General features: G+C 41.3%; 1 protein-coding gene across 3 annotated transcripts in view; it reads right to left on the bottom strand.

Annotated features, from left to right (window-relative positions):
• The window catches only part of ZNF680 (zinc finger protein 680), a 71,788-nt gene extending 47,770 nt beyond the window's left edge, over positions 1-24,018 (bottom strand). For all 3 annotated transcript variants that reach the window (XR_013415257.1, XR_013415258.1, XM_015133433.3), the window contains exons 1-3: positions 23,839-24,018; positions 3,210-3,336; positions 2,612-2,707 (exon numbers count right to left, since the gene is read on the bottom strand). Coding sequence is in view for 1 of the 3 variants with exons in the window: in XM_015133433.3 (XP_014988919.2) it covers positions 2,612-2,707; positions 3,210-3,336; positions 23,839-23,868 (253 nt within the window). In the remaining 2 variants the exon portion in view is untranslated. The remainder of the gene's footprint in view (positions 1-2,611; positions 2,708-3,209; positions 3,337-23,838) is intronic.
• Between the last annotated feature and the right edge of the window lie 215 nt (positions 24,019-24,233).

The following is a 24,233-nucleotide window of genomic DNA, read 5'->3' as shown; positions in this document are numbered from 1 at the left end:
GACTCCCTCTCAAAATAAAATAAAATAAAATAAAAAACTTAGAAATTAGTTATGTTGTTATTTAGATATATGCTTAAGAAAGTGGATGAAAATACTATAATTCCTGTTTGCCTGCAGCATACTTAAATTTATAAGTAACATCAGCCATATCATGTAAATTCTAGCATATTGTCCTAAATGTCTGAACCTAAAGTACAGAAAAATTTGAAATAGAAAATAGAAAGTAATATATATAGAGAGTGACATCAGTAAGATGGATAAATAAAAGGTTCCCTATTTGCTTATCATCCCACAACAAGAAAATTTATCAGCCATCCCTGACAAAAATGCGTTTATGTGAGCCATGGCTCACACCCGTAATGGAAGCTACACGGTACATTTAGGTTGGGGAACTGCTTCAGGCCAGGATTTCAAGACCAGCCTGGGTTATGAAGCCAAAACCCATCTCAAAAATAAGTGCCTTTAAGAGAGCTTTGAGATCCAGAGAAGGTGTTGTGAAACTCTGCTACAGTCTAAGATTAAGGAGCGTTCTTTTCAGAAGGCAAGCCCTCATTCAGGTGGAAAAATACAGGACCCCTGTTCTAAGCTACAGACCAGGAAATGGCCCACCAAATTTAGTCCCACTGAGAATTCTGAACTTACTCTCTAATCATCCCAAACTCCTCCCAGCCACAGACTGGGAGAGACCTGCCCTCCAGAAGCCTGCAGGAAGACACCCATTTATAGCCACGCAGGCAGGCCCGCAGACCTTGTCCTTTACTGTGGTTTCTGAAGCAGTTTAATGACTCAGTTCCAGCTCCCTGAGCTATAGTTCATGGCCTATTCTGCCTATATAGGAACCCACAGTGATCTGAAAAAAACCTCTTTGATACTCAGTGAAAGCCATACTCATCCACATTCTGATATAAGGCCCACCATATATAGACCCAATTACGAAAACGTGCCCTACTGTCTGCCCTACAGAGCAACATCCAGAAAAATATTTAGTCTGTTCCAAAATATAATGGAAATTACAATTACCCAAGCCCCTGTTAAGCCAACTAAAGGTGAGCCCTAGTGCAGACCCAGCAGCCTTGTGACCAAGCTACACCGCTCTCTACTACAAACCCAGAGGGCATCTCATCACCCTGAGAACCCAACAACAAAAAAAATCTTTACCTCCTGAAACCAGTTTATAAAAACTTAAAGAGGTGTTTGCTCCTTTAAATTCAGACACCAATGCAAAACTATATTGTACCCACTGTAAATACTTTTAGCATAGAACTGCAAGTATGTGGCAGAAGAATTAATCAAAAAGTTTTAAAACTCATTGAAATTGAAGACAAATGAGTAAAAACTTGCTGCTTATAGATCACATGCTCTTGTATATAAAAAAATATAAACTATACTAAAACCTGTTTAAATTAATAAATACACTAGGTAATTTGGCAAAATATAAAATTAACATACAAGTTCCATACACTTAAGCAAACTGATTAAGAAAATAATCTTATTTATAGTAGCATTAAATCATTTCTGAGAACAAAGTTATACAAGGAGGTAAAAAAATCTTTACAATAAAAATATATTAATGAAATACATTAGAGAAGAGGCAAATAATTACATTTTTTTGAGACAGAGTCTCTGTCACACAGGCTGGAGTGCAGTGGTGGAATCTCAGCTCACTGCAGCCTCCACCTCCTGGGTTAAAGCAATTCTCCTGCCTCAGCCTTTTGGGTAGCTGGGATTACAGGCACCTGCCATCAGGCCAGGCTAGTAGAGATGGGATTTCACCCTGATGGCCAGGCTGATCTCAAACTCGTGACCTCAATGATCTCCCTGCCTTGGCTTCCCAAAGTGCTGGGATTACAGGCCTCCCAAAGTGCTGGGATTACAGTTGAGCCACTGTGCCTGGTCAACACAAATACATTTTAAAATACTTTATGTCTATGGATTGAAAGCATAAATACTGTTAAAGTGCCATATTATCCAAAACAATCTATGGATTCAATGAACTCCCTATCGAAACTCCAGTGGCATTTTTTTACAGCAATGAAAAATAAAATCCTAAAATTTATATGAAACTACAATAAACTTTGAATAGTCAAAGCAATCTTGAGGAAAAAGAACAAAGAAGGACATTATACTTTATAATTTCAAACTATATTTCAAGACTATCAAAAAAAGACTAAATAAAAACAAGACAAAGTGTGCAGAAAAATGAATCAAAAAATTGGAAAAGAAACCACTAATCACACATATTTCAGACATGATGTAAAAAGAGAACTTAAAAAATAACAGAGTTTCTCAAAATTTTGCAGATATTTGTGTGTCCCTAAAACAATGGAACATCAGTCAGATTGTGCAGTCTCTTATAAGCCACAAAGAGGATTCTGGCTCACAGTAAACTTGAAGGAAGATCACTGATGGGGAAGTAGAATTTTTAGAGAATTTAAGAGCATAAGAAAGAAGATGCCCCTATATGAGAACAAGAGAAAAGAAACTGAGCTTCCCAGAAACTACTTTCTCTGGAACATAGCTTCCCAAATTCCATGTCAAGAACTGACTTTCTCTTTGACCTTTGGACCTCTCATCTGTGTCATCTGTTGTATTCGCTATCATTTTCACCTACCTGGGGGTTTGGCTACCATCTCCTGTCTCTTCCTATTCCACGGCTCTTTTCCTTGCTCCAAACAGGTTATCAGGTGAGGCTTAGAGACAGCAATACCTGTTTTATTAAAAATAAATAACATGAATCTTGCTCATCTCCTCCAATTACTGACCTACTAATGTGCTCAGTAAAGAGAATGTCATAGCATATTCTAGTAAATTAATCCCAAATTACTAATTTATAAGACATTTCTAAATAGTGAGAAAATACTTAAAATTTGTAGGTCTTTAATTTCACTACCCAGTACTACTGAATCAAAAATTGGTGGTGGCAATTAAATTTTAAGGTGTGGGCAACAACATTTTATGCCATCACATTTCTGTAATTACCACTAATCTAAAGTGAAGGATACAGATCAGCTCAGGAATGTGTAAAGTTCAGGTCAAGATGAAACATAATAAAGAAATTTTCTTTCTACACGGACAAATCTCAAAGGTTTTCTTGAAAACAGGGATCTGAAACTCATTTATGCAAAGCACAAATTACCACAAGTTATACAAAAACAGAGAAATAAAACTTTTAAGGCATATTAGGAATTGTGTGTTGAAGTTATCCTCACCCAGGAAGACCAGGTTTCGGTAGTTCTCAAACATCACTTTCCTGTATAAATTCCGTTGTGCAGTGTCCAGGCATTGCCACTCCTCTAGAGAGAATTCTATGGCCACATCCCTAAATGTCAATGGTCCCTGAAAAACACACACACACACACATATATATTTACTAAATAACCATGGGCAGAATTTTTATTTTGGCTCAAGGCAAAGTAAGACAATATAGAAAACGGATTCTGACTTAAAGGAGTGACTAAAATTATACAATAAAATAAATTTAAATGCAGAAATATTATCTAATGTATTCTTTAACTCAGATAACAGAACAGCACAAGATCCACAACATCAGTGTATATATACTTTTTTGAATGAAAAAGTATAAAAAGACATTAATACAAACGTGTAAATTTTTGAATGCTATATTTACATCATCCACAACGAGTTGTATATATTTTTTCAGATGGAAAAGACACGTTGAGTTAGAAGGTACATCTCAAATTTTAATGTGTACAATAAACTGAAGATCTTATTATGCCGATTTTTTTTAAGGATCTAGAATAAAGTTTGAATTTCTGAATTTCCAACAAGCTCACCAGTAATGCCAATGTTTTTGGCCCAAGAAGAATATTTTGTCAAACATCCACTAAGTACAAGAGTCTGTGTTAGCTGGGCACAGTGGCTCACGCCTGTAATCCCAGCACTTTGGGAGGCTGAGCCAGACAGATCACCTGAGGTCACGAGTTCGAAACCAGCCTGCCCAACATAGCGAAACCCCATCTCTACTAAAAAAAATGTAAAAATTAGCTGGGCACGATGGTGTGCATCTGTAATTCCAGCTACTTGGGAGGCTGAGGCAGGAGAATCGCTTGAACCCAGGAGGCGGAGGTTGCAATGAGCTGAGATTGCACCAGTGCATTCCAGCCTGGGCAACAGAGCAAGACTCCATCTAAAACAAACAAACAAACAAAAAAGAACCTGTGTTTTTCCCAGTTTTTCTGGCTTGTAAATAAAGATGAGCGCCTTCATCTTCCAAAGACATATATGCAAATAAAACCTAAGAAAAAAAGGCAGCTGCCCAATCAAATGTGATAATTTATGCACATCAGCTGTATGAAGATACTTACTAATGAAGAGAAAAGTAATTAACTCTATTAAAAAAAACACTTGTCAGAGAGCTCTTTAGCCAAGTGAATCATTAACATCAACTGCACTAGGAACAAATTTTTATGATGTGCTGATGCACAAAGAACACAGCATCACTGCTGGAATACTGCTCCCGAAAAGTAAATTATAATCTAAATTTAACCATAAAGAAACATCAATTTTATGCAAAGTTCAAAATACAGATGTCCCCTATTTACTGTACTGTTAGTGATTTTAAGTAGTCTTTCTTCAGCACCCTAGAGAGCAGGAATCTCCTAAAAATTTTTTCAGAACTTCCTGGGTAATAAATGCCATTCTGTTTAAATAAGCATTTTCTTGGTCCTTTTCTGTATAGAGCTAATGGAGAACACAGGTGGATCCTCAACATTACATGTTCTTTTTCTTTACTAAGGACCCCAGCTTTTCCCCAGTAGAAATCTTGAGTATCCACACATTCCCATAATTCAACAGCTACAAAGGAAATATTTTTAATATTGCAGATTATAAATTCATAATGAGAATTCTGCGTGAAGAAGCCACGATGCAGAGAATATAAAGGCGGCTCTGGTACATAGGAAAAATATTTTTCAGAGACCCTTGACTATTATAATGAATTTTTAAAGTAATTGAAACTAGCTCATTAGGGAGGAAAAGATCAAGCAGAGAAGTAAAGGTTTGCAAGTACTAAACACATGGTATTCCAGGAGGAAGAGTGGACACAGCTCTTGATCTGAGACAGGTTTAAGTAAAAAAAAGAACCAATTCTTCCTCTTTCTCCTTTTTTGGAATTCCTTCTCAGATGAGATTCTCTGGACAAATTACACTCGTATCTTGAGAACATGCCTCTAAAGGTATCAGCACCCCCTGTTTACCTGCTACCGCCACACCCACAGGCAGAAAAACCAAAACCTGGAGAAAAAGTCCACCCACTTCTGTCCTTTATACAAGAAGGGATTCAGGAACAATGAGACACTCCATGAAGATAAAAATACAAGTTTCTCGGCCAGGCACAGTGGCTCAGGCCAGTAATCCTAGCACACTGGGAGGCCAAGGCTGGTGGATTGCCTGAGCTCAGGAGTTCGAGACCAGCCTGGGCAACATGGTGAAACCCCATCTCTACTAAAATACAAAAAAATAAGGTGGGCATGGCAGCATGAGCCCGTAATCCCAGATATTCAGGAGGCTGAGGCAGGAGAATTGCTAGAACCCGGAAGGCAGAGGTTGCGGTGAGCTGAGATAGTGCCACTGCACTCCAGCCTGGGCGATAGAGTGAGACTCCGTCTCTTAAATATATATATTTTCCTTTTCCTTTTCCTGTTCTCAGGTGCCCTCCCCTGGCACAGACACCACCAATTTCTGCTACAATAATGGCAATATGGGCCACACTGACCTGTCTCTACCAAACCTGAACAGAACAGGCCCTGTGACCAACCCTGAATGCAAAGGTGGAACTTATCTCTCATGAATGTATCCTGAACCCCTCATACTTGACTCTGTCCTCATTTTAAGAGTCACATGAGGCCCTTACTTAGAACAATATGGATGCTTCCACCAAGAACAATTAACAGAACCTGTGGAAAGGGCACAAGTAAGATTTTTTAAATTAGCCATGTAATCCTAATTAGAAGCCTGGGCTGATAACCACTTAGCTAAGCATTGCCTCTCAAGCTTTAATGAGCTTATAAATCACTTGATAGTTTTGGTCCCACTCTATGTAATGTGATTCTGCAGGTTTGGAAAGGGTCCATGAATGGGTGTTTTAAACAAATCCCCTGTCAATGCTGATGTTGCTCTTCCTGGGCTCATTATCAGCATTAGCTGGAGAAAGCAGGCACAGCACAGACTCCCTTAAACTCAGCACTCTCATCACAACACAAAGACAACCAATCTCCATCCTCAAGTATCATATTCTTTGCTGGTCCTTTAAAGTTTACAGAGGAAACAAAAGGGAGCAACGTTTGAATGAGTCTGCATTCGGAAAACAACATGTACACATGCACTAGCGTAACGTTTATTAAGCAAGTGCTATGTCCTCAAGTGTTACAGAGCATTGTGCTGGGAAAAATACATTATTTGATTTAATCCTCATAACACCCTGGGAGTTGGTATGAGGTGTTCAATAAATCTCAGGATAAAGAGCCCAGGATTTTTATTTCTTCTGTTTCTGTCATTGATTTTTTTTTTTTTGAAGATGTATAAAATAAAAGCTAAATATAGACAGATGAGAGGGATACAGAAAAGCTTAATGTAGTTTAGAAAAATTTTTTATTGTGTTTATATTTACTTTTTTGTGGCTTATGGAGCAACTACTAAATCTGCAGTAACAGAAAACAAGTTGCTACATGGAACATCTCAGCAAGTCCTGGTTTTGATAAAAAAATTAAAAATAAAAACTTAAGGCCTCAAAATAAATACTTTATTTTTCCCATTTATCTGCTTCTGAGTTTCAAAGAGTTATGGGCACCAGTTCTAAAAAGGCTGCAGGACTCACCAGCCAAAACTAATTTCTTCTAATCAGTTTGGTGAGGCAAGACTCCACAGTGGGGCCAGACCTAAATAAGGCCTCCAAAAAGAGTGAATCTTAGAACTGGGGGAGGGAGTGGACCCTATGTAGAATTCTGCTCTCTACGCCATTGAGGTATTTCCAGTTCTGATTTTTTTTTAGCTTACCTAAGAGAAACTTACATTATAGAGTTTGTGTAACTCTAATTTCTTTTAGCCACTGCCATGTCAATAAGTAATTTAAACAAATTCCTTAAGGTTTTCTAGGGTAATTTTATTAGAACATAAATATGTATTAACAGGAAAGTAAAAAAGAATACAAACAATAACAACTCTTCTGTTCATAAATATCCCTTCAGGTGATGACATCAGAAGTCACAACAATATAAAGAAAGTGGCCAAAGGCCAAGTTTTTTTTTTTCCACACATTGTACCAACCATATAATGCTTCATTCAACCATTTATCCAGTTACTAGTCTAGACTTAAAGTTCCTGCATGGTAGGAACAATGATTGCTTCAACTATTTTCTAATGGCCATATAAAATGGAAGCAATTAGTTTATCTATTTGAGTCTCCAGACCCTTTCTTTTTTTTTCACCCAAGTACCAGGAAACTTGCGAAACTCTCATCTGGGTACCAACCAAGACATCTCTTGTATGAGGGGAGGAACAAATGCAGACTGACTCATTTCTCTTACACTGAGACAGAAGCATAATTAACCACTCTTGTCAGCCTGACACAGTTCTGCTCTGGACAACCTCAAATGTCTCAAAGATGCCTAGGTGATTGTAAGAGGGTTCCCAATGACCCTGGGCTGATGACCCAATGATGTGCCAGGCAGGAGAGACTCAGGGTGATCCTATGTAAAAAACGAAATTAGCCGGGCGCGGTGGCTCATCATGCCTGTAATTCAAGCACTTTAGGAGGCTGAGGTGGGCGGATCACAAGGTCAGGAGTTTGAGACCAGACTGGCCAACATGGTGAAACCCTGTCTCTACTAAAAATACAAAAATTAGTGTGGCATGGTGGCATGTGCCTGTAATCCCAGCTACTCGGGAGGCTGAGGGAGGAGAATCGCTTGAACCTGAGAGGCAGAGGCTGCAGTGAGCTGAGATCATGTCATTGCACTCCAGCCTGGGCAATGGAGTGAGACTCCATCTCAAAAAAAAAAAAAAAAAAAAAAAAAAAGAATGAAACTGCCCTGGTGGAGCTCCAGAATTTGGATCACCTGTCCTGATGAGCTAGCTCTTGGGTTAGAGGAAGGACAAGAATACTCTACTCCAGTACCACATTTTACAGGTAGATATAGTTGTGGTCATGGCTTTGGATACTCTGTGGCCTTGATCTCTCACTCCTAAGATGCTTGTTTACACTTACGGATTCTCCCATGAGATTCTATTTACACCTGGTGCCTCTCACAAAACTGTAGCAGGTCACTGAATAAGATCAGAAAAGCTCAAGCAGCCATACTCTCAGAAGGGAACTTTAGAATGTCTATGTTGACATCTCACAATGCAGAACATGCCTCCTGTTGGTTTTCTGTACATTCTCAATCCTAAGTCTGGCCCTGTATTGTAAATCCCAGGCAGAGGCCAAACCTTATTACGTGCAGATTCTAGGTGGGATTAACCTAGCTCTGCGTTCTTGGGTGTTACAGCAAATGGGGTACAACCAAAGGAGACTTCCCCTCACAGAGGCTGTTTTAGCACATTCTAAATGGTATGTCTACCTAAAAAAAAATTTTTTTTTAATTAAAAAAAAAAACAAAACTGAGACACTGGACATGGTGGCTCACATCTGTAATCCCAGCACTTTGGGAGGCCAAGGCAGGTAGATCACCTGAGGTCAGGAGTTCAAGAACAGCCTGGCCAACAAAGTGAAACCCCGTCTCTACTTAAAATGCAAAAAAAAAAAAAAAAAATAGCTGGGCGTGGTGGCACGTGCCTGTAATCCCAGATACTTGTGAAGCTAAGGCAGGAGAATTGGTTGAGCCTGGGAGGCAGAGGGTGCAGTGAGCAGGGATTGCACCATTGCACTCCAGCCTGGGCAATAAGAACAAGAGTCCGTCACAAAAAAAAAAAAAAAAAAAAAAAAAACTGAGGCAAAATGAACATAAGTAGACAGTTTATTTGGGTCAAGCTTGAAGACTGTAACTTGAGAGCAAAGATTCAAATTGTCAAAAATTTACACTTTGATTAGCAGCAGTTACAAGTAGATTTGTACAGGCAAAAATAGAGGGATAGAGACTGGACTGATACAAAGTTGTTAGAAATTCTTATTTACAAAAATAAAATTGATTACTAATTGGCTATACATTGTTAAGCTATAGGGTGTGGGTTATAGTATCCAGCGTGGAATTATTAGTTTAATTTATAGCTACTTATGGCTATAGTAAGCAGTTTTAAGAGATAAATCTTTCTTGCTAAAAGAAGCAAGAAAGACATAATTGTGGTCTCATTTAAATGTCTCTGAGTCTTATAAGTAAATGGACATGCATTTTTCAGATAAAATGTTTTATTTTTTTCCCAAAATCTCAAGATCCAGATTCAGAATTTGGAGTCCAGATTTAGGTCCTGAATAAATGGAGTAGTAGCTGGTGTTACCTGCAGATTTATGGACATTTTAGCAACACGAGGAAAGAGAAAGCGGAGATTCTCATTTCTACTCACTGCACACATGTTACTAAGTTTGTGAGCCTTATGGTCTCTGAATCAGTTTCAGGTCTGAAGATACAAGAGTCACTGAAAGAGGTAAAATGGTTGATTGCTGCCCTGTGAAATTTGGTCTAACCTCTTTAAAAGTGACTATAGAGGACTACAGATTATCAAACAGGCAGAGAAACAATTCTGCCTGCATATTTAGGGGATAGCATGCATTCTGCAGCACAACTGTGAATGGACTGGAAGCCTGAGAGGGAAAGGACCCTCTAGAGTAAAGCTTGGTTGGCACCTTATATGTTTATGTCATGTCTGGTAATTCTAGACAGTTCTTGGGAAATATAATTAAAAGACAAATTTTCTCCAGCCTTAGAGCAACTCCACAATGACTGAACAGAAATAAAACTGTTACATTACACAATTAATCCAGAATTTGACATGCATCAAGGTCAATCTGCTTAACAGATTGCAAAGACAGAAAGATGGTCACCATAATTAGCCCAAGAGTAGAAAAACTTACAGCACCATGTCATGCATAGTTCATTCTGAATTCACCTGGTAATGGGGGAGGCCATCTGTGTATGTCAATTTGTTACATATAATTACAAAATAAACTTTTAAGATCTTCATGACAGAGGGTAGTTTTGCAATATAAAACCAGGTGCCTGCTGAAGGTAGGCTCTCAGTCTCCTACAGAAACATTTGAAAAGGGTGCTATCATTTTGGCTATTTACATTTTGAAGCAATGGCTCTCTACTCCCCGAGCGTTGGACTACAGAACTTCTGCATGCCCTCTCCTGGTGGCTGGAGTTTTCTCTTGACTCCTACCCTCTGCCACTGAGGTACAACCCACAATACAGGGTGAACAGCTGGCAGGTCACATCTCACATGAACCCCAATTGCCACAGCAGCACTCCAGCACCACATCAAAGAATGAAGCCTGAGCTGCAGGAGGAGAGCCTGCAGGCTTCCTGGGTAGGATCGCACCTTCACAATAAGGAGAAAGGGAACAGTGTTTTAGGCTGTTTCTATTTATAATGGTGACATGGAAAACGTTCTGCTGGATTTCCAGCATGAGTCTGGAAAAAGATAGCTCCAAGAGTTCCACTATGACAGCCCACCTCATTCATGGACACTGTGAAATGCTAAAATGGCTTCTGAAACAGACACTCAAAGCACTGGAGAAAAAAACAGCTCTCAGTCTCAGCAAGATTATATTGAGAGAAAAAAATAAGTTAAATGTATCTTGAGAAAACACTCAGATTATATGTAAGATTGATGAAGTCAGCCAGAAAATATTTCACTATAAAATATTTATCTCTAAATACCCAAATTACACAGCTACTCTCAGCATGAGAAACATGAGCATTATGAAGAAGGGAGCATATTCTCAGTAGAATTTTATAAGATTCCTCCATCTCTGCTGCTCTCTCATCTTTTAGCCATTGAAAGGGGGATTCTATCGGAATACATCTGACTACATCCACCAGCACTTTTTTTTTTCTGAGATGGAGTCTCATTCTGTCACTCAGGCTAGGGTGCAGTGGCATGATCTCAGCTCACTGCAACCTCCGCCTCCCAGGTTAAAGCAATTCTACTGCCTCAGCCTCCAGAGTAGGTGGAATTACAGGCACCTGCCACCACACCTGGCTAATTTTTGTATTTTTAGTAGAGACGGGATTTCACTATGTTGGCCATTCTGGTCTCGGACTCCTGACCGTAAGTGATCCACCCGTGTTGGTCTCCCTAAGTGCTGTGATTACAGGCATGAGCCATTGTGCCCAGTCACCACCAGCACTTTTTGATGAAAAATTAGAATCTGATTTTGTTTATATAGTAGAATATATTTGAGCTTGCAACACAGTTAAGAGGAGAGCTATTATAGTTTTTTGGTGGTCAGATCGTTTGTGTTTATTTGTTCTTTAATAGCAGCATTCTAACTTACTGAAATGAAAGACACAAAAATGGCCGGGCGCAGTGGCTCACGCCTATAATCCCAGCACTTTGGGAGGCCGAGGCAGGTGGATCACCTGAGGTCGGGAGTTCAAGACCTGCCTGACCAACATGGAGAAACCCCGTCTCTACTAAAAATACAAAATTAGCCAGGCATGGTGGCACATGCCTGTAACCCCAGCTACTCAGGAGGCTGAGGCAGGAGAATCGCTTGAACCCAGGAGGCGGAGGTTGCAGTGAGCTGAGATCGCGCCATTGCACTCCAGCCTGGGCAAAAAGAGCAAAACTCTGTCTCAAAAAAAAAAAAAAAAAAAAAAAGACACTAAAATCATGCTTACTTATTGTTATCCCTACTGGATAAGTAATAAGTATGTAAGACTAACATCTACTGTAACAATATGGTACTAAATTTTATTTGGATGTTAGAGATAAGTATCTAAATATAAATAATTTTAATGTACTGGTCATAATGTAAGATTCGTGAAAATTTTCTTTAACCATAATTCAGTTAAAACACTTTTTATTCAAAAAGTAGAAATAATAATATTAAAATGACTAAGGGTTTCGTTCAAAGTAAATATTGTGGCCTTATATTTATATTATTGTAGAAAATATTCTTTAATTTATATTAATGTTGACCAGACGTGGTGGCTCACGCCAGTAATCCCAGCACTTTGGGAGGTCGAGACGGGCAGATTACCTGAGGTCAGGAGTTCGAGACCAGCCTGGCCAACATGGCAAAATCCTGTCTCTACTAAAAATATAAAAATTAGCCAGGCGTGGTAGCACATGCTGGTAGTCCCAGCTACTCGGGAGGACGAGGCAGAAGAACTGCTTGAACCTGGGAGATGGAGTTGCAGTGAGCTGAGATTGCTACTGCACTCCAGCCTGGGCAATAAAGTAACACTCTATCTCAAAAAAAAAAAAAGTATATGATTATAGGTTGTCTACAAATGCTTCACCTGACAATGCTAATTGTTCTGAAGTAATAAATAGAAACCAAGGCTCAATTCCAACTCCACTGTTATATACTGAACTGTTTATTTAGCTACACCTAGGTTAATATGATTTATATGATTTACATATATTTCAATAAAGCAGAGGAAAAAAGTACATATAATCCAAATGCTTTAAGAAAAGAGAGATGAGGATAATAGCCTTCCTTATTTTCAGGCAGGAAAATAAAGCCTCTTATTTTTATTTTCTCCTATAACAGCCAAGTCTTTAGACATGCTCTTGAATATCTGAATTTCAGTAGACACTGGATTCAGGCATCTAAGGAGTGGCCCTGGGCACACTGTGTGCCCTTGAAAGTTTACAGAGAGAAAAAGCAGAATACAGAAAGGTGTCATAAAAAAAATCTATGGATGCCCATGAATAAAACAAGTTCTCAGAGACCTATGAAGAGACTTAGATTCTGACACAATAATAGTGGGAGACTACAACACCCCACAGACACTCTTAGATTCTTAGGGCAGAAACTTTACAAAGATCTCAGGACCTAAACTCAACACTTGGACGAACAGTCCTACAGAACTCTTAATCTAAAAACAACATACTATACATTCTTCTCATTACCATGTGACACACACTCTAACATTGACCACGCAATCAGAAATAAAACAACCTTCAGCAAATTCCAAAACTTACACCAACCACACATACAGAGCACAGCTTGATAAAAATATAATTCAGTACAAAAAAAAAAAACACTTGAAATGATATAAGTATATGGAAATTATGCCACCTGAGCCTGAATGACTTTTGAGTAAATAATGAAATTAAAGCAGAAATCAAGTTCATTGCAAAAAATGAGAACAAAGATACAACATACCAGAATCTCTGCAACACAGCTAAGGCAGTGTTAAGGAGAAATTTATAGCACTAAAAGCTCGCACCCAAAAGTTAGAAAGATCTCAATTTAACAACCTAACACCATGAATAAAAGGAGAGAAAGCAAGAGCAAACCAACCCCTAAGCTAGAAGACAAGAAATAACCAAAAGCAGATCTGAACTGAAAATTTAAACAGAAAAAAATATACAAGACCAAAAAATCCAGGAGTTAAATCTTTGTAAAAAAAAAAAAATAAAATAAGATAAACCACTATAGCTACAATAATAAAGAAATAAGGTCCAAATAAACACAATTAGAAATGACAAAAAAAGACACTACCACTGACCCCACAGAAATACAAATAACTATTGACTATGAACACTTCTATGAACATGAACTAGAAAATCTATGCACACAAACTAGAAAGTAGAAGTTTCAGGATACGAAATAAGTGTACAAAAATCAGTAACATCCCTGAACATCAACAACATTCAACCAAAGGCCAAATAAAAAAAAATCCCATTCATAATAACTACAAAAATAATAAAATGTTTAGGAATACAACTAACCAGGGAGGTAAAAAATCTCTATGACAAAAATTACAAAATGCTTCTTAAAGAAGTCAGAGATGACATAAGCCAATGGGCAGCCATTTAATGCTCATGGATAGAAAAAACTGCTATCATTAAAATAGCCATACGGCCAAATGAAATTTACAGAATTAATGCTATTTCTATCAAACGACCAAAACCATTTTTCATGGAACTAAAAAAAAAAAAAAAAAGGTATTTTAAAATTTATATGAAACCGAAAAAAAACCTGAATAGCCAAGGCAATTACAAGCAAAAAGAACACAGCAGGTGGCATTACGTTACCTGACTTCAAACTATACAACAGAGGTACAGTAACCAAAGCAGCATGATACTGGTACAAACACAGACTCATAGAACAACGAAACAGAATAGAGAGCCCAGAAATAATGCCACACACCTACAACCGTCTGATCTTCTACAAATCTCACAAGAGCAATGCAGGAAGAATTCCCTATTTAATAAATGGTGCTGGAAAAACCAGCTAGCACTATGTAAAAGACTGAAACTGGATGCCTTCCTTACACCATATAAAAAAAAAAAAATCGACTCCAGGTGATTAAAGACCTAAATGTAGAACATAAAATGGTAAAAAAATTCTGAAAGAAAAATCTAAAATACCTATGTCAATTGGATAAAGAAAATATTATTGACATAGGAACTGGCGAAGAGTTTATGATGAAGATACCAAAAGCAATTGCAACAAAAGCAAAAATAAGACCTAAAGAAACTAAAGAGCTTCTTCACAGCAAAGCAAACTATCAATAGAGTAAACAACCTACCTACACAATAAAAAGAAAATATTTGCAAAATATGCTTCTGACAAAGGTCTACTACTCAAAATTTGTAAGGAATTTAAAAAATTTTACCATAAGGCAGTCCGGGCATGGTGGCTCACACCTGTAATCCCAGAACTTTGGGAGGCCAAGGTGGGCGGATCACGAGATCAGGAGATTGAGACCATCCTGGCAAACATGGTGAAACCCTGTCTCTACTAAAAATATAAAAATTGTCCGGGTGTGGTGGCTCATGTCTGTAATCTCAGCACTTTGGAAGGCTGAGGCGGGCAGATCACGAGGTCAGGAGGTCAAGACCAGCCTGGCCAACATGGTGAAACTCCGTCTCTACTAAAAATACAAAAATTAGCCGGGCATGGTGGCGTATGCCTGTAATCCCAGCTACTTGGGAGGCTGAGGCAGGAGAATCACTTCAACCCAGGAGGTGGAGGTTGCAGTGAGCCAAGACCACGCCACTGCACTCCAGCCTGGGCGACAGAGCAAGACTCAGTCTCAGGAAAAAAAAAAAAAAAAAAATCTACCCCAAGGCCGGGCATGGTGGTTCATGCCTGTAATCCCAGCACTTTGGGAGGCCGAGGCAGGCAGATCACTTGAGGTCAGGAGTTTGAGACCAGCCTGGCCAACATGGTGAAACCCATGTCTACTAAGAATACAAAAATTAGCCGGCCATGGTTGCATGCACCTGTAGTATAGGAGGCTGAGGTAGGGGAATTGCTTGAACCCAGGAGGCGCAGGACAAGAAGAGGAAAAACAGACACAGGCCGAGTTGAGGGTGGTGGGTGGGAGGATAGAAAGGACTAGAAAAATTACCTGTTTATGCTATGCATAGTACCTCAGTAACAAAATAATCTACACCAAACCCCCATGCCACAATTTTGCTTATATAACTACTTGCACGTTTACCCCGACCCTGAAACAAAAATAAAAGTTAAAAGGAATAAAATCCATGGGTGGGGGAGAGTGCAATGTAGGTGGAAGGACTGGTTTGTCCTACAGATAGCGGCCCACGTGGGGCTGTACTCATTTATTTCTGTGTCTGGGCAGGCAGATGAGATTATGAACAGGTGGTACAGAACCGTTGGTCGTGGAGGAAGCAGGTTGCTGCTGCAGATTCAGTGTCTGGGGGTGGGGATATGCAGGAGACTGTAAACACTTTTGTGGATTTTTGGCAAAAAAAAACACTAGGATCAAAAATGCTGTGGTGAAATTCCTGATGGTGGTGCCTAGTCCTGGGAGGAGTGTGGACACATCAATTTCCAGTGGGTATGTTTGTGAGTGGGTAGGAATCCTGGGGTGGCAGCTGTGGGAAAAGGGGGCCTGTTATCACAGCTAATTTCCTCTAAGTTTTCAGTCCTCTCTCACCCTGGGAAGAGACCTGGAATTCCAGGACAATGGCGTAGTGTGACAGCCTGTGTACAGGAGAGCAGAGCTTCTCATTTCCAGACACCCAGAGTTCCATTCCAGGCCAGGCCTCTGTGATATTTTCCTTCTGGCACCAAATCTGTATTTGCTGAACACAAAGCAATTCTCCAACACCAACTAATTGTCTAACATTTGAATTCTGACACCATCCAGAGTCAGCACAGACCCTGATTCAGGGCTCAGTCTCACAACACTATCCTCACTCCAGACGCCAGTCACAAACCTCACGGGTCCATCTATGCTTCTGACCTACTGTTTAAAAATTGGAAACTCTTATAAACTCCCTCCAATTACATAATTTGATAGAGCTACTCACAAAACTAAACAAAACACTGTAGTTATGTTGACCAGTTTATTATAAAAGATACCAAAAGGCCCAAAAAAGTCAATGGAAAAAGGTACAGGACGACAAAGAATAAAGGTGAGGAAGGATGAAGCACATAGATAATCCTGGTAAAAAGTTGTGATTAATAAAATTCTTTTATTCTTTGAGTTCTCCAGGAACAGTTTATGAAAAGAAACACCCTTCCCATTATGACTTAGATGGTGGGTGCTCTCTTTTCTTACCTGACACGTAGCCAGAAGCAGACTCCGCACATTATTTTCGTTATAAAAAATTAGCTGAATTTGCCTTCAGTTTTCAAAATAAAATACTTTTTAATCAAACTTAAGTTTCTCTCCTTCCCACAGGCTCCTGAACATTGAGCTACCTTCAGTCTGAGCCAACACAGAACCCCATTTTATGTCCCTCCTAAGAACATGCTGACTTCAGGGTAAAACAATTCTCTCATCTAGAATTGAATTTTTTGTCCTTCAATTTGCCATTCCCCTCCCACCTTGTTTTTAATCTTGTTTCCTCCTCCCTATGAAAAAAAGCCCTTGTCCTGAGGCCCTAGAAGGTAACGCGGGCTGCTGCTGAAGCGGCTGGAGTGGCCATTCTGATCAGCACACCAGGGCTGCCTCTCAGGACACTCAGAGCAGCCAGGGCCTTCCGGATGGAGCCTCCACTTGCTGCTTCTTGAGTTCCACCCAGCTTCCAGCACTTAGACGCTGACGACTCAGAATGAAAGGGCTTTAGGGGTCCCAGGTGAGCGTCTCTAGTGCTGCATTGTTCAACAGTAGCCCCTAGTCTCATGTGGCTGTTTAAATGTGCATTTGTTAAATAAATTCAATTTCCCATAAATCTAATTTAAATCAGTTCCCTAGTTGCACTAGCTACATTCAAGTGCGGGTCAGAAGCCAGAAGTACTTTATTGGACAGTGCAGACACAGAACATTGCCATTATCACAGAAAGTCCTACAGGACAGTGCTATGTAGACACTATTTCCAGCCCCAGGCAGTGGGTCAAATCCTTGACCTAAGCCTGGATCTCTCCAGCTTTATCCCTGCTCCCTATACCCAGCAGCCTCTGGCTGGGGCCTGCTTCCCCACAGAAAACAGTCTGAGACAGTTCTGCCATCTGCACCATTCTCCTGACACACTCCCTCATCTCGGTGACTGTTTCATTCAGCAGTTATTCACTGGGCATATCCTATGTGCCAAAAAGTACACTAGAGCTACAGTGATAAACCAGACAGAGCTTCCAACCTAAAGCAGCATATGTTCCAGAGAGAGGAGACAACAAAGCTTGGATAATTACAAGGAAACAAAACATGGTAGTAACATGCAAAGTGGCGGTGATTTGTTTGAGTGGTCAGGGAAGCCCTGCCTGAGAAGGGGACATTTCAGCTGATTTTTAAGTGGGGAGAAAATCTGGGAATGCACATTCCAGGTAAAAGGAACACCCAGTAGAAAGGCTCTAAGGTGGGAATGAGCTTGTCAAGTTTGAAGAAAAAAGACCATTGTGCCAGGGGCTTAGCAAGTGGAGGGAGAGGGTTGGGAAATGAATTTGGACAGAGAGGCAGGAACCAGACTGTGTGGGTACTGGAGGCTGGGGCCAGCAGGCAGGTTAATTGTATTCTTCAATCAGTAGGATGGTTTCCAGGAAGGAATTGACATGATCTTGTGCAAGGATGCCAGCCCATATCAAACTGGAATTTTCTGCCTCCCCCACCAAACATTGGCTTCCCAGGGCTACAGGTCTCTGTGACCTCTCTTCGCTAAGCCCAAGTGACATGCAGCAGAGAAGCAGGGACTAAGTCAGTCATGCCAGGATACAATAAAACCTCAGGGTCTCTAAAAGGCTCAGAAGCATGAGAGCACAGAGCCTGGAAAACAAGAGACTTTTGAGGACTTGAGCCCACATTTAAATGATGCAGTAGTTTTGGTGTCTGCGGAAAAATCAGTGGACACCCTGCCTGCCTGCCTTTTTGATTAAACATATTATGTATCAAGCTGAATGAAAAAACAAAAGTACTTTTGCAACCTGAGATGGATCAAAGTGAGCAAGCATGCCCACTCTAACACCAGCCCCTGTCATGCCAAGAGTCAGATTCCAGCCCATGCTGAGGTCCCAAGGGAGTGTGGGTGGATGGGTGGCAGATAGCTGAAAGAACAGACAGAGGGCCATAGGCAGATGAAATATGGTTTTATTCAGCAGCTCTCTTACACCGTCTGTCTCTGCCTGCTCGGGCTCTGGGACTCCTGCCGCTCCCATGCCTGCAGCTGCATTCCCTGGCCTGCAAGCCTGACTCTCCCTTACAGGGTCAAAAACTTCACTCTCTCTCTTTGGACGTCAGGCGTATGCACAGTATCACCAGGGCAGTTATACCTTTTACAAACAAACAACAGTGGCTCTGAGTCAGATGATGAACCTTCCCATGTTATGGTTACATAACTGTGACTATATAATAAGTCCTCCCTGGCTGGACACAGTGGCTCAAGTCCATTAATCCCAGCACTTTGGGAGGTCAAGGTGGGTGGATCACTTGAGGTCAGGAGTTTGAGACCAGCCTGGACAACATGGTGAAACCCTGCCTCTACCAGAAATATTAAAAATTAGCCAGGTGTGGTAGTGGGCGCCTGTAATCCCAGCTACTCACGAGGCTGAGGCAGAATTGCTTGAACCCAGGAAGTGGAGGTTGCAGTGAGCTGAGATCGCACCACTGCATTCCAGCCTGGGCGACAGGGCAAGACTCCATCTCAAAAACAACAACAAAAATCTAAACAAACAAAAAAACCAAGTGGATTTATATGCCTGTGCTCCAAACTTGCTGAGTCACTCTGGCCCGGATGTCTGCCTCGGCCTATTCCTGACCAAAGCACATCCATGTACCTTACAGCCCCTCAAATGAATAAAGCCTTTTCTAGAAGTTGCCAACTTCCTAATGAAAACTTTGCCCTTGACTTTGGTAACATCAAAAATTATAGATACATGTGCAAGGAAGATAAACTCTTGGGATGCTGAACTCACTATGCCAAAAGTTAAGCTGGGGACTGGGTCATGCAAAGATTGGCTTCCTTTTATTCCCAAACAGATAGCTGTAATTTCACATGCTTACTTTATCTTGTATAAAATGTAGATTTACTGAGGGAGAGAGAGAAAGGGGGAATGCATGATTGACTTCCCGTGAACCCTTTCTTTGCACATGTAAAATATAGATTCACTGAGTGCTAATCAGAGCCTCACGGCCCTCCCACTTGCTCTTTCCTCTTTAAATACTGAAGTTCCCAAAACACTCTTTGGAAAAAGCACAGGACACAGATCCTATTGTGACTTGTCTCTCTTTCTCCCCAGTGTGTCCTCAACATTACCAAAATAAATCTCAAAATTGACTGAAAAAAAAAAAAAAGAAAAAAGAAAGCAAGCTCTAGTCTGCCTAAACTTTGCAATCTTTAAAGATTTATAGTTGGTGCTTCCTCCTTTGAAATTCTAAATTTTTTTTACATAAATCTGCGTTTTATTTTACAAAGTCCAGAAACTGCCTCAAAAAAACAACTTCATCTTCAGTAAGACCTTCCCAATCCCCTTCCATCTTAACCTTAACTGCATCTGCCTGTGCGTCCTCAGCTTTCCAGGGCTCTGTAGCTTTTCTCAGTATAAAGGCTTCTTCCGTGGCTGGGGTGAGCAGCCTGAGACATCTGCAGGGGAGGCTCCCCAAAAAGAGCTAGGCCTTTTGCAGGGTCAATATTAGCCTTAGCTTGGAGTCACTGGGCTCAAGCTTTAATTTTCATGTCTGAGTTATTCATTTCGCTTTTGAAACTAACAGTTTGAACATTCAGCAAAATTACTTGAACACAGTGCTCAAGTAAGGGAAGGAATTTTTTTTTTTCTTTTTTGAGACGAAGTCTCACACTCTCACCCAGGCTGGAGTGCAGTAGCGAGATCTCAGCTCACTGAAACCTCCACCTCCTGGGTTCAAGCAATCTCCCTGCTTCAGCCTCCCTAGTAGAGCTGGGATTACAGGCGCCCGCCACCACACCCAGCTAATTTTTGTATTTTTTTCTTTTTCTTCTTTTTTTTTTTTTTTTTGAGACAGAGTCTCACTCTGTCCCCCAGGCTGAAGCGCAGTGGCGCAATCTCTGCTCACTGCAAGCTCCGCCTCCCGGGTTCACACCATTTTGCCTCAGCCTCCCCAGTAGCTGGGACTACAGGCGCCTGCCACCACGCCTGGCTAATTTTTTTGTATTTTTTTTTTAGTAGAGATGGGGTTTCACCATGTTGGCCAGGATAGTCTCGGTCTCCTGACCTCATGATCCGCCCGCCTCAGTCTCCCAAAGTGCTGGGATTACAGGCGTGAGCCACCGCGCCTGGCCAATTTTTGTATTTTTTAGTAGAGACAGGGTTTCGCCATGTTGGCCAGGCTGGTCTTGAACTCCTGACCTCAGGTGATCCACCCGCCTCAGCCTCCCAAAGTGCTGGGATTACAGGTTTGAGCCACTGTGCCTGGTCAGGGAGGACTTTTCTGAAGATGCTTACATTTTACATCTCAATAGGAAAAGCAAAAGTATTCCTTTTAGATAATAAATGTATTATTTTATTATTTCCATTAAAAATTATGTAGTAAACAATTAGTCATATGGAAACACTTCTAGGAGGTACCAAGTTTTATCTCATAAAATTTAGCATGAAACTCAGAAATCAAGATAACAGGGTATAGACTAGAAATATTCAATGTCACAAATTCACCTTGCAAAAAGAGGTACTAATGTCTTCAAGAATCTATGTACCTTCACCAATTATCTACCACATTTTCTGGTGGAAATGTATTCATTTTCTTTTCTTTTCTGTTTTTTTTTTGAGATGAAGTTTCACTCTTTCGCCCAGGCTGGAGTGCAGTGGTGCGATCTCGGCTCACTGCGACCTCTGCCCCCCAGGTTCAAGCAATTCTCCTGCCTCAGCCTCCCAAGTAGCTGGGATTACAAGCATGTGCCACCATGCTCGGCTAATTTTTGTATTTTTAGTAGAGACAAGGCTTCACCATGTTGTCCAGGTTGGCCTCGAACTCCTGACCTCAAGTGCTCCACCCCCCCGCTTGGCATCCCAAAGTGCTAGGATTACAGCCGTGAGCCACTGCACCCGGCCACCCAGCCGGAAATGTATTCATTTTCTAAAGCCAAAATGGAAGAGAGATGTTCTCTATTTTTTTCCCTAGATAGCTAGCATTCTAAAAGTTAAGGCCTGGAATTCTGCTTGAAATTACCCAGCTAGGCTGGATGCGGCACGCCTGTGAACCCAACACTTTGAGAGGCCAAGGTGGGTAGAGCACCTTGATTAGGACTAGGAGTTTGAGACCAGACCGGCCAACATGGTGAAACCCCCCATCTCTACTAAAAATACAAAAATTAGCTGAGCGTGGTGGCTAGCGCCTGTAGTCTCAGCTACTCAGGAGGCTGAGGGAGGAGAATCGCTTGAACCCGAGAGGCAGAGGTTGTAGTAAGCCAAGATCGTGCAACTGCACTCCATCCAGCCTGGGTGACAGAATGAGACTGTCTCCAAAAAAAAAAAAAGAAAGAAAGAAAAAGAAAAGAAATTACCCAGCCATAAAAAAAACTACCTGTGACAATTACTAAACTCGGTCTGGAAAACAAAATAGTACATGAGAATTTTTAACAAATGAAATATACGTAGATATTAATTTTTTTCTGAAACTCACCTCTTCTATACCATTTGTAAATATTTTCTTACTTTTTAATTTCCTCTACAAATGTTTCACTATTTGTCTTTCACTCTTTTTTCATCATTTTTTTCACTATTTTTCTGCCCCCTTAGAGAATCCCAAAGGCAGAAATTATTTCTATGTTTTTCCCTTAATACCAGCATCTGATTGACCAGCAATGTGTCCCAAAGAAACAGAAGCTGAGTTGGGTGAAGACAATCGTAATGTCTCAAGGGGTCAGCTTTTCCAAGGCAGTGTACACCAGAAGATTTCTCTCAGCCCCAGGGCGTCCACCTGCTCCCTGGAGAGGCTACACTTTGTACCTCAGGCAGTCCTACGGGAGAAAATGACCCACCAGCTGATATTCATTAGGCACTCTGGCAGACATAGCCACAGTGGGTATCATGGTTTATTCCCAGACAGTACTGAAACCCAGGACCAGGAAAAATCTGAAGGGTGGCCGAGGACACATCACCCCATAAAGTTTCCAAAGGGAAACCCTGACCCCCCAAAATTCTGGTAAGATCTCTGTGACTAGGGAAGATAAAAGGAAAAGAGGCACAGAGATTTTTTACAGTAGTGTCCGGGGATTACTCTTTGCTTTCTTCTTATAGAAAATTTTTACAAACGGAAAGCAAACCTTTTAAAAAGTATCATCCAATGATTTCTCACACAATGATTAATTAAAACACAGTATCAAAAATGTACACTAGGGCCGGGCGCGGTGGCTGACGCCTGTAATCCCAGCACTTTGGGAGGACGAAGCGGGCGGATCACGAGGTCAGGAGATTGAGACCATCCTGGCTAACACGGTGAAACCCCGACTCTACTAAAAAAATACAAAAAACTGGCCGGGCGTGGTGGCGGGCGCCTGCAGTCCCAGCTACTCGGGAGGCTGAGGCAGGAAATGGCGTGAACCTGGGAGGCGGAGTTTGCAGTGAGCCGAGATCGCGCCACTGCACTCTAGCCTGGGCGACAGAGTGAGACTCCACCTCAAAAAAAAAAAAAAAAAAAAAAAAAAATCTAACTCAAATACATTTTTTTTTGTAAATTGTTACATTGGGGGAAATAAAATTTATGCTTAACCAACTGTAAACTGCCAAGTACCCTCCGATTACATAACCAGAAAATTTCCACCTTGATCTTACAAATTAAGAAGCTATGTAACTGTACCTAACCGATTATTGAATTTGGTTTTATTTATCACATACCACTTAAAAGTCTTTCCTTCAAGCCCCTCCCATGGACCACAAATTACAAATCATAGCTGGGTGCTCTACGATTTTTGAACCACTCTTCTATTACATTTTTAAATATTTTTGCGGTGACTTCCATGAATTTTTAATAGAAAAAAGGAGGGACTGGGACCCCACGGACCAAAGCTCTTCCCATTCATGAACCCGGTACTGCGAGTTATCAGGCAGAGATGCGGCACTGCGGCTGCAGAGCTGCCCAGCGAGGGCTCCAGGCCAAGGCACAGTCACTGCACAGGGAGGAGACAGGACGCCCGGGGTCCGGCTGTCAGCCCAGCCGCCATCTTATGGCTGAAGGGGACCGAGGGCCGAGCTGCGCCAAGGACAACTCGGGCCGCGGATTTTGGAGCCCAGTGCTGGGAGGCTGGAGTCCTGCCACAGTCACTTCCGACCGGTTCCAACCAGCCCCTCCCCCTCTCTCGGGGTGTCGGACCCGGCACTCTCACCATTTCTAGGCTTCCAGGTGGTTCTGGCATCTTAGCTGTGCATCTCCCAATACCTGCAGGTAACGGGGCCACAAAGGCTGGGCCTCTAGGAGCAGAAGACAGAGCAGTGAAGACTAGACCTGGAGCTCCCGCTGCAGCTAGAGACAAAGGCCCCGCCAAATCCCGGAAGCCGTCCTGTCCGCTCCAGCTGCGTGCCTGATTGGACGGGTCCCATTCCAGCGTCCCTGATTGGATAATGTTTAGGGCCCCACCCCCTAATGCCCTGAGTGACAGAATATGTGCTCAGCTGCTGGGCTGAACGAAGAAAGAGTGAAATTCAAGCTGCAGCGTTCTCATGCAGGGCTTCCTCCCTGAGTGGAGCCAGGCCCACCCCAGAGGGTATTTGCATATAACCT

Source organism: Macaca mulatta, chromosome 3, assembly GCF_049350105.2.
Source record: "Macaca mulatta isolate MMU2019108-1 chromosome 3, T2T-MMU8v2.0, whole genome shotgun sequence".
NCBI classification, from domain to species: domain Eukaryota; kingdom Metazoa; phylum Chordata; class Mammalia; order Primates; family Cercopithecidae; genus Macaca; species Macaca mulatta.
Note: the sequence above shows the minus strand (reverse complement) of the source record. Positions and strands in the feature narration are given on the sequence as shown.